Below are 19,409 nucleotides of genomic sequence, written 5' to 3'. Positions count from 1 at the left end.
AGGAAGCCCGTCTTCTGGCCAATGTTCAACAGGGAATTCTATCAGCATTTTAAGCTGCTACTTTAAGGACGTGTTCAACCATGCAGCAGAATGCAAATCCTTTGCTAGTCTTTTCAAGTTTCTCCTAAGTCCGGTTTTCATTCTGGCTGTGAATTAAATTCTGATGTCTTAAATCATGCAGAAAAAAAAATTGGGTAAGAAGTGATTGAATTATATTAATTATATGATATTGAAGCTCAGTTAGAAAACAAGAATTACATTTCTTAAGTTTCTCTTCACTAGATGTATGCAGGTTATAATCAGTATTAAATAAATTTTACTTTTCATTCTATCCAAGCTGAAAAGAAGCTGTGCCTTAAACTCTGGTTTTATAAGTAAAAAAGTAATTCTTCTGGAAAAGAACACTGAATAAACAGTCAAGCAAAACAAACAAAAAAAAACCCAAACCAATACTACTCATCCATTACCCAAAATGGCGGCTTAAGGAACACATTGAAAATATTTTCTACCCACTGCTCTGTGAATTATTTTCTTGTCTGTGTGACACATCCTTTAGTAACAATTCAGCATTTCCTTGGCAACCTAGATATATTTCCATAGTTCCTTCCAAAACAGATGGCCTTTTTGTGTATAATAATCAAATAGAAGCAGGTTTCTTTACACGGTAGCACTCTTTGTACAAATATATGTTTTGTTCATCTTTGGATGCTGTAGAGATCGAACAGAAAAACCTCATTTGTGTGGGCTTGTCTAATTTTAATTTTGTGAATATTCAGATTAAGGCTGAGGTAACCTTTGGGACTGAGAATTTTCTTTTAAAGTTAGGAGAAATCTGGCCACCTCTCGGGAATCGGTGGCCAAGGACAGGAATATCCCAGAGCAGGAGTTCTTTCTCCCCGGGCGCAGCTCACTGTCAGGGTCCTATCCAGCAAGTCTTGGCCAGTGCTGAGGGGTTAGTGCGGCAGGGAGGTGGGGCTGTGCACTGGAAAAGTGTAAAACTGAGAAACAAAGGGGTTTTCATCCCACCTTAGGGGCCCTGGGGTATGAACTATCAGCTAATATGTTAACCAGATGCTATTGTTATCCACCCATTAGAGCAGTTCCCTAAAGTTACTACGTGCAATTTGGAGCAATCAACTTTAATTTCATAATATTCAGTAATTTGAATACTTCACTGATTCAGACTTGCCTTTTTTCCAACTAAGTTTAGGATTACCATATAAGAAAATGTTGACAATTTTTAAAAATTTCAACATGTATTTATATTTTTGTGATTCTGTTTTCTTTCTAAGAGTAGAAAGAAGATGATCAAGTAAGCTGTGTGTGAAAAGTACTTTGTAAACTTTAAAAGTGTTATATAAACGTTACTATTATTTTTTCTTCTTTCTTTCAACAACTCTGAAGATTTTCAAAATTATATGAAATTACAAGAGTGGAAAATTAAGACAGTAAAGACAGATATAAAGTATATTTTCTAATAGTTTTTAAATTATGCAAAAATAGTAGGCCATAAATAACCTCGTTAAGATTCTGTGCTTCTTAGCCTCAAGACATATTTTCACTGTGCAGTGACCCATGATTTCCTATTATAAGAAAAATTTCTTTTGTAAGAAATTCTCAATATTTCTCAAGAATCTCAGAACTTCAGTTGAGCCAGTTTTTATTTAGCAACCCGTCACAACCACTTGGGCTTAGCTGCAAGTTTTTCTTCCTTTTCTACTGATTTCAGATTAGAAAATGAGACCACTGACAATGCAATGCCCACGGGGGACAGTGGGGGAGATCTCAAGAAAGCAAAAGTAAGACTGAATCTTTGTCATTTAAAACTGCAGGTTAATTTTGACACATTGAGGACCAGCTAGTCCTATTCCACAGATAGAACATCACAAACAACTGAGTTACAAGGGCATGTTGTAGGTTAAGCATTCGTATAGCTAAGGGAGTGGCCAGAAATAGCTAAGGGAGTGGCCAGAAACACGGGTTCCGGGGTCAGATTGCCTGTTTTGAACTGGCTTTATCACTTACTAGCAGTATGACCTAGGGTGCGGTTCTAAACTTCTTAATGCCCAGCTGTCCCTCTCTGTAGAATGGGAATAACAATATTACAGAACTCAAAGCATTGTCACAATAATTAAATGAATTAGTATTTATTAAGTCATAAAACAGTGCCCAGCCCACTGTAAATATTTGCTGATTTTATCATTTATCAGAGTAAAGAAGGTGGAAATCAAGAGGCAGCACAGCATAAAAGATATATGAATAAATGCATCAATACCTGACTCCTTAATAAATTACTTTTTAACTGGGGAAATATTATGCTTACTCCTTCTGGGCCTTGGCTTTTCCATCTCCAAAGAAAAGTACTTGCCAGCTACCTCAAACATGATAATCAACATAAGAAAAAGAGCAAATCGTTTCAAACTTACTCACTTTTTAACCCAAAAGTCAACGAGTTTTTAAGCCCCTGCTCTTTTGTTATGGAGTACATATGAATAACACTGGGGGGGGGGGTGCAGGTTCTCTGTGGTACCCTGAGTTCTGATTCTAATATGCTTCCTTTCCAGAAGTCCTCTGACTACAGCAGGCCAGGTGGAATGTGATGTAAGACACTGCACCAGGCCCTAAGAGGTGGCTGCTCAAATCTCAGTGTGCAGAGGAATTACCTGGGGGCTTATTTTGAAATTGCTGACTTTCAGGTGTCTGAGGGGCATGCAGAAGGAGTCGTCCAATAATAGAAAGTTGACTCAATGATTCTGTACAAGTTCTAGATCTAGAACTCACTCAGTGTATGTAACGACTCTGGAAAGTGCATGCAGAGTGAAAAAGAAGAGTGGAGGGCAAAACAAGGAGGCACACCAACATTTGGAAGACAGCAGGAGGAAGGGGCACTGCCGAGAGGAGAAAGCAGCAATGGCCAAAGGAAGCCACGGAAGAGAGTGTCATAAAGGAGGGAGAGTGCTGCAGCATCAAATTCCAGAGAAAGATCTAAAAAGATAAGGACTGAACTGCATCTCTAGGCTTTTGGAACTAGAGGTCACTCCTATTTCACCTTTGTAGGTGCAGCTTCAGTGAAGTGGCAGAAGCAGCCAATAAAAGGGGAGAAATTGGAGGCTGTACCATGAACAACCTTTTTCAAGAGTCTGGCTAAAAACAAAGGAGAGACTTAGGGTGGTAGGTAGAGCAGGTACCTGCATGGAGAGAGTCCATGCCTGGTGGCCTTTATTTTCTCTTGTAAATAAGAGCGGGTGAATGTAGGGCCATTGGGTTGGGGCAATGACACAAAGTAGGCCCTTAGCAAATATATTTAATAGATAGAAGAACTAGTGATGAAGAGCGCTCACAAAATAAAGTGAAAGACAAGAATACATGATAGAGAAGAGAATATCTATAATTGGTTTGGAGGGGAGGCAAGATGAGCAGTCAAGAGTCTCAACGTTCAAGGTGAGTGGGAAAAGAAAGATACAAAGGGAAAAATAAAATGGTGAGTATATCTTGTGGAGCTGATGTGACTAATGAAGCTTGTTTTAATTAGAAGATTATAAATAGACTGGAAAGGGTCAAGGCCCTGAGAAGAGGGAGGGAAAAATTGTGCCAGTCTGGGAAAGATCACCAAAACATGCTGTCATTATTTTTCCTTGTCTTCATTTTAAGCCTATGATAATTCATCTTTACCTTCTTATCTATTCCTTAACTGATATTTTCTGCCTAAAGAGAAAAGAAATACATTTTTGATCTTGAAATATTCCCTACCATGTAAGGTGACAGCAGGTTAGCTGGCATTTGGCACTTGGAACTGTCAAATCCTTTAATTCTGCATTATTCAGCTATAATGTTTGAGAAAATAATTAAGACTAAGGAACTAAAAGCTACTTAGGGAAAATATAATTGAAATATTTCAAAATTTTAATATTACTAAATTTTTAATAATTCTCCCATTACTATTCATTATTTCCATAAGACTTAAATGTGACAATGAGCAAATACTGTTTTTATTAAAATTACCAAAGATGTACCATTGATGGTTTTTCCTGTTAAGCAGTAACCCATTTATTTTAATTTCCTGGGTTGCCCTTGATTCAAATGGAAGCTAAGCTCTTTATGTTGACTTTCAAGTTATGAATTATAAAACTGTCTCTCACAATCTTCCCCTTGTTGGATCCCGCTGTCTACAGAGTGGTCAGCATGACCCCTCCCTCGTCTCGCATGAGCAGCTAATCACCACAGGGGATTTCTCCATGTCCTCGCCGTGGCCGACTGAATGCCCAAATTATTCTTCTGTCTTGCCACTTGGGAAGTCCTCCTGAACTTCTCCAATGCACTTGTGCTCCTCCCATTGTTTTTACAAGCCCTTGGTGTACCTGCCACATAACTGCGTGGTTAATATACAGTGTATCAGATCTACAAGCCTGGTTTTGTTTTGTCTTGAAGATTTTATTTATTTTTAGAGAGGGGAAGAGAAGGAGAAAGAGAAGGAGAGAAACATCAATGTGTGGTTGCCTCTCGAGCACACTCTACGGGGGACATGGCCTGCAACCCAGGCATGTGCCTTGACTGGGAATTGAACTGGCGACCCTTTGCTTTGCAGGCCAGTGCTCAATCCATTGAGCTATACTAGCCAGGGCACAAGCCTGGTTTGTACTAATCAGTAACCTTCTTGAAAGATGAAGATCTTTTTTCTTTACTTTGCATCTTACCCAAGCCCAAATACTAGGTTAATCTATTAACTGACTGGATTCTAAGTTTTAGAGTGAATGGCATCAATAGGACATGCATTATCATCTTTGTCAGAAATTTCACCTAAGAATGAAGCTGTTTGCAGATCAAATCACTTGTTCTAACATGACCTGAACTGGCCCACTGAAGTAACAGATAACATTGAAGAAAAGCTGGTTCCTACAAGTTTTATTTTTCCAGCTTGCTTTGTCAATGCATTCCATATGAGGTGAACTCCTCATTCCTTTAACTAAAAAATGTATTTAGAAAATGGTCTTAAAGACATCTGACACCATAGATGAAGTTGGCCAGGCACCTCTCTAGGTACTGAGAGATAAAAATTGGTGACAGACGACAGAGTGTCTTTTTAGCCAAAAGTCTTTGCAAAAAAAGCCACTCAATACGGAAAACCTAATTTTGTTCCACTGGATGAACCTCAGATCTCCCAGGTGGAATCTGAAACTTCAGAGGCCATGAGCATAGCCCTCCAAATAAAGCACTGGCTCATCAGGTTCATGGTAGAAAGGAGATCAAGTAGGTAGCTGCCCTAAGTGAGACTTCACCAACATAAGGAAACAACCTTCCAATCTCTGCTTTTAGGTCTTCCCTTGTGGAAGGCCTAAAATTCTACCACCACAGTTTTAATTGCTTTATTTCAAAAGGTATGTCTCTGTCATACAACAAATATCCCCACGGAAAGTAATGACTAGGGTAATTTACATATCTGTATGAAAGCAGGGAGTGGGCACAGGTTTGGCGTGTAGACAGAGAAGAAAATTTAGCAGCTCAAACCATGCCCCCCTCTGCCCTGCCCAGTCAGAACTAAACATCTGCATCTTGACAATCTTGACCTGGTATCAGAGCCCACTAGTAAAACCAAAGGTCAGGGTTTCCAAGCATTGATGGAATGGCAGGTCCCTTCTTTCGGGATGGTACTGGAAGACCTAACCTTTAATCCCATTCCTTGGGGCTCATGGAATTTAGTAGTAACCACAGGAAGGGTGGAGTTTGAGACCTCTAAGCTGGCTAGGTGGGAAGAAGTTCTACATTAATAGAACCAGCAAAGCTCTATTATCAGCTGTTTCAACTTGTCATTGGCTAGGCTTGGGGACTCCTGTACTCGTCCTACAGGCATCTCTGTTCAAGAAGATCCTTCTGGAATTTCGGACAACAAAGAGTTATCTATTTTAATCACTTTCAGAAAAGCATCTCTGACTCTTCTCAAAGATTCAGATGTTCCTTGTACTTGTCAGAAAACAAATGTGGTCTAAGCCAACATCTGGAATGGAGAAAAATATAGCAACATCCACCAAAAAAGATAATTAAATTAATAAGGAATGCTTTTCAGACATAACATCTCACAGGCCAAAAAAAAAAAAAAAAAAAGGTTTTCAGAAGTACCCAGAAAAAGTTATAGAAGTTACTTAGAAGCTAGATTTAAGAGACTTAACTGCTGGAGGGTACCATGTAGCAGTAGACCACCATGATCTTGTGGGCCACGACAAGAATGGCACCCCAACTTCTTTTCTGTGAGAGATGGAGGAATCCATAAAAGTGTACAAATGTCTGTCACAGGTTTTGCACATTTAGAATCTACAGCTGAGTTGTTCAGCTGTTCTAAAATAAGACATTTCAAAAAAGTGCCTTGATGGTCATCTAGCCCATCCTCAGATGCATTGCCCAACATGTGATCAGTTTTCCTTGAACACTTCCAATAACTGGCAGCTCAGTATTAAGGAAATCTGTTTATTCTCCTGATAGAGAATGCTAACTTTCACAAAATTCTTCTTTATATTGAAATCTGAAATCTATCTCATACTTTCCCATTGGGAACATAAGAGAGAAATTATGTGCCTTCTGCCAAATGGCAGCCTCTCAAGTATGTAAAGACCATTACCATGTTGCCTCGAAGTTTTTTCCAGTCTAACTGTTTCCAGATGTTTTGCTTCCTCCTCATCTTGGTCACCTCCTCAGTTTAAATACTAGTTTATCAGTGACCCTCCTAAAATGGGAAGCTCAGAGCAGAACATAATAAACAAAATAATGTGGGTTTAGTCTGGCCAGCAGAGTTGAGGGGTACCAAAACTTTCACTATCAGGAAGTAGCAGCAACTGTGTCACCCTGCTTCCCTAGGGCTCACCAAAAAATCCCATTCCCCAAGATTTTTTTAAATATAAAAACTGTTTTGAAGCTCGACAGCCCCAGTCTTTATGCATACAATTTTGACTTTTCTTTAAAAATGAGAATGATATATATTAAGTATGTCCAGAAAATATCCAGCCACGTGCTATGAAAAATGGAGATTTTTTGAAGAAGATACAAGATACAAGAAAAGCTGTACATAGGCCTCAGTCCCCTTCAAAGTAGACATCTTGGGACCTCACAGAGTTCTTCCAACTGCAGCACGAAGTTCTTTCCACTCTGATAACAGAGGCTGCTGAACGAATTTTGCCACAACATGTTTCATGTTAAGGTTTTGCGTCAAAATTTCAGAAACAGTAGTTTTTGGAATCCCCAGATCAACTTCTAGGCCTTGCACTGCTGGCCGCTGATCTTTGTTGATTGTAGCCCATACACATTCAACATTTTCAGGTGTTTTGCATCTACAGGCCTTCCAGAATGTGAATTACTTTCAACAGACTCTCAACCGTCTTTGAAGCATTTGTGCCACACTTTTATTTGTGCTGCACTCATTACATCATCTCTGAAATCCTTCTGAATCATCCGAATAGTTCCCGTGGAGGAATGTTCAAGCTTAAGCAAAATCTGATGCAGATTCATTGTTCTACTTGCTCAGTCATTTTGATTGCATTTTGAATGCAATGGCCACACAGTACACATGCTCACTCAATGGCATCTACTGCCCCCACTGACTAGTACAGTGAAGTCGTCATTGTTCACAAATGTGCATTCCAGTCCACTCTCCTTGGCTGCCAGGTTACCTCGATATTGTGCAAACTGTTCTCATTATATTAACAATGGTTGGACTTTTTACAGACAGAAGTCATATCTCAATTAAATGTTATCTTTATGGTCTCTATCAGTCTAGCCTTCCAAGCTATTTTGAATCTTATTTTTAAATTTTGGACTATAGAAGACATATCAAATAAAAAAAAAGAGTATGGAGAATATGACAGTCAACCACTTGCCCAGAACCCGGCTTAAGAACACATCACAAATAAAACTGAAGCTCCCAGTATATGCGTCCTCAATTTCATCCTCCCCAGCCACACAGAGGTAATGGCTACTAACCAAAATTGGTATTTGTCACTCTCATGCTTAAAGACTGTTTTGAATTTTTATTTCATGACCTAGTTATGTTTACATTATATACAAACCTAATAAGCCATCTAGTCTGTCTTCATTTAAGTAATTTAAATGTTGAATAAAACACTGTCTTCATCTATCAGATTAGTAATCCCATCAAAACAATGGGATGACTCAGGCATGACTTATTAGGGAATTCTTATAAGCTCTCAGCAAATAAAGTGTGAAGCACTTGCAAGTAATACGCCGAGTGATCCAGTCTAAACCAGTTAATATCAACACAACTGTTTGGTCACTGATAAAATATGCTTTTCCTTCTCCTTTTCAAAAACCCTTCTGCGAGCGCCTAGTGTAACATTTCCCATCCCACATTTCCCTCAAATTACTGACATGGTTCTATGCTCACTTGCATAGGAGGCTGTCAGTTATTTGGGCCCCAGGATTTGCCTTCAAGTGTAGGAGACAGTGTTTTTTTTCCTAGCACCTCGCTTACATCTGCCTCCAGGGCCTTCCTCCCAGTTTACTGGCAGAGACAAGCCACAGCAGGAGTTAAATCTGCCCTTTTTCTATCACCATTATATACCAACCCCCTCCTTTCTCTAGAACTTTTCTTAACAAGCAAACCAAGGAGCTTTCACCTGCTATTCGGTAAGCAGGATTACCCCTTACGCAGATTGACAGCCAGAAGCACAGAGGGGCCCTCCTATTCATGCCACATCAATCTGGGAATCTTTCCCCTACATGTTTTGGCTTGTTTATAATTCTAAGACTTTCAACAGCAAGTCTTATCAATCCAGACTGTTCTTAGTTGGTTCTAAATCCTGTAGCAGGGTAGCTATGAGATGGGCCTCCGGAGCAGTTCATTGGATGGCAGGCAGGGGCAAGAATTCAAAGTCCAGGAAGGCCTCAGGCCACAGGCTTATGAGGACAGAGGGGACCTAAGTAATATCTAATACCTTAATTTGACAGAAAAGGAAACAGAGGGTCAGAGAGGTGAAGTCAAAATAAAACTAAATGTCAGAGCTCGCATTAGAAAACAAGGCTCCTCAATGGCCAGGTAAAACACAAAACCCAGCCAAGCCTCCTTTTTACATGACCTGTGTGGATACAAAATGTGGCTCCAATATGTAGGACTAGAGTCCCTTAAGTACTATGAAGATATAGAGATCCGCAAAGACATAAACTGTCTTAATTCACGATGTTTCATTTTGAGGTTAACAATTCAGTCAGTGCCCAAAGCTGAGCTAGGCAGAGAAAGGCACCAAAAACCAAAAACGAACAAAAAAACAGCCCTATAGCTGCTTCTTCAAGGAAAGAGATTAAAATTTATTTGGAGAGAATAACCACTGAGTATATGAGTATATATTACTATATGATGCAGTAATGACGAATAGTAAAATAAGAGGTTTGAGTAACAGATGCCATAGCCATTCAGAGGGAGAGAGGATTAGAGCCAAGGTAGAGAGCATGAAGGGCACGTCTCCCTTCCCAGCAGTGTTTCCACAGCTCTCTGCCACACTTCGCTCTCTCTAAAGCAATTCCTCCCTTCTACTTATCTATAAGGATTTTTGGAAGACAGAGCCAATAGACAGATACAGCCTTGAAATCACAATCAGAAGTGAAAGTTGAAGCCAATTACTGTCTACTGCAAAACCCCCAACTCTATACTGTAGAAAACAAGTTCTTTCAACTTCATAACCTGGGTAATGAGTAAAGTGATAATACTTGAATTATGTAACTTTCCAGGAAAACAAAACAGGAGTCAATGTTATTTCTCAATAGCACAGGCTTAAACGGCCTAATTTACCTCTTAGTTTTTGTATCTTAGGACCTTTTAAAGACTGGCACAATAAAAATGTTCCATAAAATAGTTTTAAAAGATATAAAACACATGTTTTCCAATTTTTAAAAACTGTTGGATAGATTTTTCAATATCTCAACTAAAAAAATTTCCACTGCTTAGGTCCCAACGGATGATTTCCACTGCCACATGTTTAATTAAGATCGTATTGTTACTTGTACCTCAATCTTTTTTAGAGAAAAGAAAAGCAGACTTCTCTGAAAATTCATCTAAAGTTAACAATGACAGAATGATTTGGGGAAAAAACATCCTGAAGTTATTTGCAGTGAAAATAAGCAATAAAAGGGATGGTGGTGGGGGGAGAACCTCTTCAAAGCACCCAAGGAGTGAATAAAATGCAGTGGGGGGATTGATTTCTCCCAGATATGAATCTGATGCTGAGACTTCAGTTATGAGCAACAGAAGGTGCTCTCTGTCTCAGTTGATACCCTTACAAACACAGATACCACACTGGTCCAGAGAGGGTGAACAGCCTTGTCCAAGTATCACAGCAAGTGAGCAAGTGGCAGGGCTTGGACAGGACCCGTCTCTTGAGTCCAGGGCCTTTGCTCTGTTCAGGACCTCATGCTGTCACTTAGGTCCGGGGCATGTTTGGTTTCCCACAGCTCTTCAATTTATACTTGAAACTTGTTTGTGAAAGGGAACTCAAAGGTGAATGCTCAGGTATTTTGGTCTCTAAAAAGCCCAGAGAAGTAGACACTAGTAAGCTGTACTCAGAGAGCTAGTCGGGGTCCCTTTTAAAGAATGAGTAACTGCTTTGTTGTATTTGAACTGAAGGGTGAACTGATAAAGTCTTAAATTGAAGGCATCATGCTCACATGGTAAAGGGTAAAGGCTGTGTATCTGGACCCAGCATACCATCAGGGATATAAAATATACTGGATCAAAAACAAAAACTTACAAACAAAACACTGGGATTAGCATTACCATTTCTGTTCCAAGATGATGCAACAATCATAACTGCACACACACATAACTTTAGAAATCCCAAGTAAGAAACTTCTAAGATTTAAGTCAACAAAGAAAATCAACAGAGGTTTAACTTTATACTCCCAAATGTGGGATAAGGAACAAAAACACTAATAATGCTTATAAAAATTATTAGAGAGGAAGGAAATGGCAAGTAAGTATACATAAATCAAAAGGAAATAAAAAGCTGTCATTGGGCCTCTAATCTTCTCATTGTGCAATTCACTTTAGCATAGCAACCTCTGTGCTACTCCCACCAGCTGAAAAACTTCTTTAACTAAACTGAGTATCCAAGAACCTGATTAGAGCTCTTCCAAGTTCATAAATTAACATCAGCAATGATACAAAAATAAAACACCGCCCATCCTCTTGTGCAGACATCCATCTTTCAGCTATTATCCCAAGTCAGAACAGCCCAATCTTTACCACGGCTAGAACCACAAACACTGCCTAGAATGGTAAGTTTTATGATGAGTTTTCCACTTTCTTCATGAATAATTTTCTCAAAAGCAATTTAAATCAAATGTATACAGTTTTATCATATTCAGTATTCTAAAAAAAAAAAAAATCTGTTTATAGTTCATCTCTCCAGTGTGACTGTGAACATTTTAGGGTAGCACAGCATTGTCCCTGAAGTAAGTTGATGAAACCCAAAACTGGGTTTTCTAACTCTAAGTTTAGGCTACTTCCACTGAACCACAGATGACGGGCAAGAAAGAAAAGCTGCCTTCCTCTGTTCCTGGCCACCGACCAACCCCATTACCCTAGGCAATGATCCCACAGAGGTGAGCCTGAGAGAACGGTGGCATCCAATCAAGCTACTCTCGCTGCTAAAAAATCAAAGTAAGGCACAGATCTCGCTGCTGGTTGGGACTTGGCTTCTACATCTTAAAAACAGCCTGTACTCAGATACACTGACTTTGGATATAGGCTCCTTATTGTTCCAAGCAAAGGGCCTACTCAGTGTAGCTAAAGCTCTTACCTACATTAAAGGGAACTGTACACAAAATGTCCAGGTCAGTGCATGGCAAATAGCCAAAGCTCAACAGCAGTTGGTCTACTTCCTACTGACTTTTCTGCTCTGACTACTTTCCTGCTTGTTCTCTGCATTTTGGGTCAAAATCTACTCATAACCCCCCTGAAGAGCCTAACCAAGTACGAAGTATGACCCTTCTACCATCTATTAAAATAATCTTTGTGTGTATGTGTTGGGGAAGTGTGGTTCTGATAATGTTTATGTTTAATATTCCAGATTTAATCTTGCTACTCAAAGTGTGATCTATAGACCACAGGCATCAGCATTACCTGGAAGTTTGAAAGGCAGGCTCTCAGGCCACACTCCAAACTTACTGAAACAGAATTTATGACCCCCAAGTCATATGTTTATATCTGTAAGTCTGAAAAACATTATCCATAATGCACATGAATATTCAATAAATTAGAGCCTGATGACCCTCTAAGGAATCAATTGTGGCAACTTCTGCTGGTGGTACTGCTCTATGAATCTCTATTCAGGTACAGAGCAACTACTGACCAACGTATTTTCACTGGGAGGATGGAATAATTTTATACTTCTTACTTTGTCCCTTTTGTGTTAAAAAAAACAACAACAATGCATTAAGCACACTAGTTTTAAGGCAATTTTTAAATCTTTTGTATTAATGCAATCTTTGTTATATGTAATACGTGCTCTGAATATAATCAGTAATATGAGCATTCTGATTACATTGTAAACTAACAAAAACAGTTAGGAAGGATACTTTCAATGTAGTAATTTCTGGTTTCTAGGAAGCAACACAAAGCAGATTGATTAGTAATAAGTTTCCTCAAACTGAATGTTCTCAACATAGGCTGACAAAGTTCTAAAAGGCTATCGCTGTGATTTTGTGCCTTTGCCTTTCCCAGTTCTTTCCAGTTATATGTGAAAGTACAAATTTTAAATGCTCCTGAAAGTAAAATTACAACCCATATTCCTGAAATGAATCACCAAATGCTGGATAGGGAGACTGGTAACTTTGTGTCTCAGGAAACAAAAACCAATCTGAGTGAGTCATCTCCGTGATCATAGATAACACGGCCACAGCCAGAGCCTGGCGAAAACAAATGGCTACAGCAACCACATGTCGGAGTCTCGTGTTTAATGGTTTCTCACATTAAAATGCATCAGTCAGCTCTGTGAAACCAGGAAGTGGAACCCAGGGCACTGCATAAATAACAAACACACTCTCTTGAGGTTGGTATATTTTATCCTTCTGCTGTAAGTCCATTTTAGTGTTTGGAAGATAACATAAAAATGAAGGTGCTGTTTTGGCAAGAGGTAAGCAGAAAGGAATAAGCTAACTATTATGACAGGCTCTGAAACATTTCATGAGAAAATTTCAATACTTTTTGAAGGCCTAGTTACCGAGGTCTTTGATCCAAAGTGAAAAAGGTGATCAGAAGTTAGCAGATGCCTCAGAAAAATGTAACAGGAAGTGGTAATAGGCTCTCGAAGCAGAAAAGCCTGTTATCATTTGACTCCATGCATAATCTGCATGCGTGGCTTTTTCTCAGGTACTCCAAGCTTGAAAGTGAAGATGAGTGGGTAGCGAACTCATGCTACACAGCACTGCCATCAGATGCTACCCCTTGCGCCGAACAGCAAACCACCCCATAGTGAAGAGCCAGAAGTCCTCTTGAAGCCCTGGACAGGGGATATATGCCAATACCAAGCCTGCCCCATGTTGGCCAAGCTCAACACATGGGTAATGCAACAGCCAGGCTATACTTTTCAAAAGTGGGCATCTCCTATCAACACAATACATCCCCTGGCAGGCAGGGCTCCAAGGGAACATTCTTAAACAGTAGGTACGAGCTCCTACACCCACAACATAAGCACTTTTCTCTGAAATACTAGAGGCCAGTTGGGGACATTGGCAATACCACCTATTCCCTTCCTTCACTAGATACCTCCCAAAGTTAAAAATAATCTATAATTTCTGAAATAAGAACAAGATAAGTTCCTCCATAAAGCCCCCAGCAGCTACCCCCATCGTTTCCATGAAGCATACATTACCTCATAATGAAGGGAATGAAAGGCGCCATGCTGAGAGCAGAATAGGTGCCATCCATCGGGGAAGGGTAGAGTCTCCCCAACACCAGAAGTAAGAGAAACATGCTCGGATGACGGTTTAGTTCTCCTATATCACTGAAAGAAAAAAAATCATTGTACATAACAGATTTAAAATTTAAGAGGTAAAGCACTATCTTCAACCATTTTTTTCTCATCAATTATGTATCTAAAGAGAGACTCTCTCTGATTAAGGGATAGTTTTCCTTTTTTTCATTTTTTTCCTCCATTCACTTCATATATTCCTGATGTGTAAATGAGGAAGAACTACTGCCAAAGCTGTGGATTGGGCTTTTGCACACAACTCTTTTCTGAAAACGTATCACGTAATAATTTGAGTCTGCTGTTTTTATTTGAGCTGTTCACACAACACAGGTGCCTGTTCCAGAGAATGAAATGTGAAACTTTCAACATCCAAATGTACTTTAGAAAGCATGAACAGTCACTTACCAGGGCCAGAAAAGCCTGTCTGCACAAGTTACTAATGAAGAAGTGCATAATAAACAGAAGTAAAATTCACTGATGTTATTTTATTTTTCCATCACAGACTAGTATAAATTCATACCAAATTCTAGAAGAATAAAAAAGTGCATATACCTAGATGCCCATACTAACAATTAGACCACCAGCTACAGAATGTGATTGGAAGAACAATAGTGAACTTCTCTCTTTGCTCTGATTAGACTGGGGCTTTGTTTCTGGGGCCACTGGCCATCTTTGCTCAGACAGGCCAGAACCATTTCTCATCATAGGTGACCAGGTTAGTCAGCTGACTGCTGTCATTTCCCATTAGTCAGCTGCAATAGGCCAGTAAAACACCACCACCCCCCGCCCCAGGTGTGCATTACAGTAAATCCAATATGTAAGCATGTACATTTTTAAATATAATAGAAAATTAATGTTTTTCCTTTTTATTGAATTTTTGGGGGGGTGACACTGGTTAACAAAATTATACAGGTTTCAGGTACACAATTTTCCAACACATCATCCAGACACTGTGCTGTGTGTTCAGCACCTCAAGTCAAGTCTCTGTCCATTACCATTTACCCTGCCTATATCCTCAAAAAAGAAAAAAAAAAAGAGAGAGAGAAACTCACTGACACAACAGTGCGGTGATTCTTAACAGAAGAAATCACGACATGCTTCTAAGAGGCTAGTTCCTACCTAACACTGAAAAGAGGATTAAATTTGATAAAATTTAATATAAAACAGGATTTTAAAAATATAATATAAAACCAGAATTTTATACAACTTTTCAGGTATAAATTTACTACAGAGACTCAGGCAACATGATGTAATAAAGAAGCACTTTAAAAAAATCCATCTACATTATAAGAAAGGAATTGATTAAAAACTGTTGGGAAAAATCTCAATTAATAAAGTAATTCACATCCTTGATTTCACTTTGCCCTACCGTATTCTTTTCTTACCTGTCCACAGTATTGGCTACAGCTTCTAACTGTTTGAGAAGAAAAGGATAGAGTTCTGGGAAACGAGAGAAAAACTCACTCCCCGTCATTCTGTGAAGAGAAAAAAAAAAAAGAGAGAGAGAGAGAAATTACTATACTTTATTTCCTCTAGTTTGATAAAACCTCTTTATTTTCATTTGGATACTTATTTATTTTTATATATATTATATTGAGTTTATTGGGGTTGCATTGGTTCATTAAATAGGTTTCAGGAGTGCAATTCTGTAACACGTCCTCCGTACACTGTATTGTGTGTTCACCGCCCACAGCCTAGTCTCCTGCGTTCACCATTTATCCCCTCTTGACCCTCTGATACCTGCCTCCACCCCAGTTCCCTCTGGTAATCACCATACTATATTTAGATATTTAATGAAATAATATTAAGAACAAAATCTTCATCTGAAGAATTTAATAATCAGCAGGAACAATATATTTAATTTTGATTTGCAAAGTGCTCTTTACATGTGGAATTTTATCTCAAAATTTAAGATTATGTATATTTATAAACATTTGATATCAAATTCTGTCAGGAAAAATAGATAATTTGTAGAAATGCCAAGTTTCTAACAATTAATTTGGACTATGAATGTAGTCAACACCTGGCTGACTGTGACTGGCTCAGCTTCATAAATAAGGGAGGGTCTAGAACAAGGTTTCTCAGAGTTGGCACCAATGACCAGCTAATTCTGTGTGACAGGGAGCTGTCCCTGTGCACTGTAGAATGTTTAGCAGCCTCCATAACTTTTACCCAGTAGATAGTAGTAGTACAACATTGCCCCACAGTCAAGACAATCAAAAATGCCTCTGGATATTGCCAGATATACCCAGGGGTGGGGGGTGGGGGCGGTGGCGAGTCCTAGCTGAGACCCACTGGTCTGGGTATGGTTATCATTAGTATGAACTGGGTGTGTGAGGTTCTGGGGATCCAGTCCCAGCTAGCACCTGTGAGGATCACCTTTTTTCCATCTTTATGAACACCGCTCTTAAACTCTGATAAGATCCTGAAAATAGTTCCTCAGACTGGACAACTGACCAAAAAAGCTCAAACTAAATACAGCATTTAGTTAAATACTCTGTCTCCATAACTACTAAAGAACTACTCTGAAGGAGTGGCATAAATATTCCTTAACTTGTTCCCCCTTATTAACTCTAGATATATGCTTCTATTAATGGAGACCCAAAATATCGTGTATTTTTAAAAACTGCAGTATATTTTACACACAGTGAAATGCTCAAGTCTTAAGTGTACATTCAGGCAGTTTTCACAAATGCATACAGTCATGTAATTCATACCTCTATGAAGACTCAGAAAATTTCCATCATCTTGGAAAGTTCCCTTGTGCCCCTTCCCAGTCAGCTCCCAATCCTCAAAGCAATCATGATTTGATTTCTATCACTACAATTCGGTTGTCTATTTTACAATTTCATATAAATGTAATAATACATTGTATAATTTTTTGTGTGTGTGTTTTTTTTTTCACTCAGCATAAAGGTTATGAGATTCATCTACGTTATTCGATGTATCAAGAACTTGATTCTGTGTTTGCTGAGTAGTATTCCATTGTATGAATACACAAGTTTGTTTATCCATTCCCCTCTTGACAGACATGGATTGTTTCCACTTCTTGGCTATGATGAATAAAGCTGCTATGAACATTCATATGTTTTTTGTGGACACATGTTTTCAGTTCTCCTAAATAAATATGTAAGAATAAAACTGCAGCATGTTTAATATTTTAGGAAACTGTGAGAGTTTTCCAAAATAGTTACTATAGCATTTTACCCTCCCAAGAACAAGAAGAGTTCTAGTGGCTCTACATTTTTTCCAACATTTGCTACTGCCTTTCTTTTTCCCATTTTAGCCATCCTAGTGGGTATGCAGTGGTGTCTCCCTGGGATTTTGATTTACATTTCTGTGATGACTAATGATGTTAAACATATTTCATGTGCACTGGTCACTGGAAAGGACTTTTGCAAAGGATCTGTTCAAGATTTTTGCCCACTTCTAAATTAAGTTGCCTATTTCTTTTACCATATATGTATTGCATGTACTTTCTCTGAGTTTGTGGTTTGCCCATTTATTTTCCTAATGTATTTTGATGAACAGGGGTTTTTAATTTTTGATAGAGTCCAATAATTGGGTCAATTTATTTCTTTTATGATTCATGCTTTCTATGACCAAAGAAATCTTTGCCTATCTGAACAATAAAAAGATACTGTTTTCATCTACAAATTTAATAGTTATAGCTTTAATGTTGAATTCTACGATCCATCTGAAATAAGGTGTGAGTTAGAGGCCAAATTTTTTTTTTATATTGGTGTATTATAGTTTTAATAGAGAGATGCCATAAGAAAAGACATCAACCTTAAATAGGACAGATTATATTTATATTATAAAGGTGAAATTCTCCCCAAATTCAATGAAATTCCATTAAAAATAGTAATAGTTTTGTGTATAACCAGACAATCAGATTCTAAAATATATATGGAGGAAGGGCCAAACAAGAGTAGCAAAAAAAACACTGAAAAACAATAGAGTTGTAGGACTCATACAATTAGGTAGCTAGAAATACAAAACTGTAGTAATGAAAACAGTTTGGTGACAAATAGGCCAATGAAATAGAAAGCATAGCAACACACACACACACACACACACGAAAACTTGATTTACGAAAGAGGTAAGATGATAGTACTATGAAAATCATATGTGTTACGATAACTAATTATCCATCCAGACAAAATTAAAATTGGATCCCAACCTTCTACTATGCACAAAGTTAAATTCCAGTGAATTCAAGACTTAGAAGTAAAAATTAAAACTCCTAAACTCTTTAAAAGACAATAGAAAATAGACTAGACTAGAGAGTAGAAACCTGGTTACCCAATGGGCATTCACTAAATGTGAACCTTTTAACCTCAACTGGAGAACAAATATCTATAGGGAAGGAACCGTATCTATACTTCCTTGCATCTCTCTTGATACACAGCACAACACTATGTAAATGTCAGTTGACTGGTATGAATAGATAAATAATATTAGCCAGAGAGGAAAAACTTCTAAAGTTAACATCAAATCTATGCCTTACACCTTTTTTCTTCTCTCAGTGATTGGCACCTGCTCAACTGACACTTAACTACCCACCCAACTTCCAAAGCCTGAAACCCCCCATGCATATAGTCGACGGTAAATATTGCTGTTTCTACCTCCGTGGTATCTGTTGAATAGGCTTCTCTCCATCCTCACTGCTGCCACCCCAGGTCTAACTGCTATTATCTCTTGCCTAGATACTGTCCGCCTCTCACCCAATCTCTTTGCTCATATCTTCCCCCTTCTTAACTCTCTGTTGTGAAATACAAATCTAATCATGTGATGTTGTGAGATTAATGGCTCCCTATTGCTTTCTGAATAAAATCTAAACCCCTTAGCCTGATTTACAATGTTCTGCTTAATTTGACTCACTTGTCCAGCCATTTTTGCCTCTCTACCTTTGCAACCTAACCATATAGGGAAAAAAAATTGGGAGGAGTGTGAGGGGGGGGTCCTATCAATACTTTTCTAGTTCCCAGAGCTTGGCAAATGTCATTTGTGCCTTCTGCTAGGATAAGCTTCTTCCTTTCCTTATCCTAGAGTAACCCCAAATAATACTTCAATTCTGGGCTTTGGCTGACTTCTTCAGGGACACCTTCCCTGATGTCTCAAATATGGGTTGGGTGCCTGCCATTGGTGTTACATTATAATCTAGACATTCCATGTAAATCCCATCACAGTACTTGAAACATGTCACACGTGGAATTTCCTATTTACTTTCCTATTTCTCCCATCAAATGATACATTCTGCATGAGCCAAGACTATATCTATCTTATTTTTCTACATTATCTCCGGTACTTAAATGATGCTCAGTTCACAGCTGGTACCTAATAAATAGTTGCTGAGTGAATGAAGCAAAATAAAAGGACAGAGTCTTGACACAATCAAGGAGAAAAAGAATTATGACTTAAAATGGTCCTTACCTGAGAACA

General features: G+C 38.6%; 1 protein-coding gene across 1 annotated transcript in view; it reads right to left on the bottom strand.

Annotated features, from left to right (window-relative positions):
- Window positions 1-19,409, bottom strand: part of THADA (THADA armadillo repeat containing) — a 300,884-nt gene that overhangs the window by 146,755 nt on the left and 134,720 nt on the right. Inside the window, exons 27-28 of the mRNA XM_054567244.1 lie at window positions 15,350-15,439; window positions 13,866-13,997 (exon numbers count right to left, since the gene is read on the bottom strand). Coding sequence (XP_054423219.1) covers window positions 13,866-13,997; window positions 15,350-15,439 — 222 coding nt within the window. The remainder of the gene's footprint in view (window positions 1-13,865; window positions 13,998-15,349; window positions 15,440-19,409) is intronic.

The sequence above is a fragment of the Pteronotus mesoamericanus genome, unplaced genomic scaffold (assembly GCF_021234165.1).
Source record: "Pteronotus mesoamericanus isolate MK-2021 breed Mesoamerican mustached bat unplaced genomic scaffold, CSHL_Meso_final contig_101, whole genome shotgun sequence".
Lineage (NCBI taxonomy): Eukaryota > Metazoa > Chordata > Mammalia > Chiroptera > Mormoopidae > Pteronotus > Pteronotus mesoamericanus.
The sequence above is the reverse complement of the archived record's forward strand: the minus strand, read 5'-3'. Positions and strand labels throughout refer to the sequence as shown.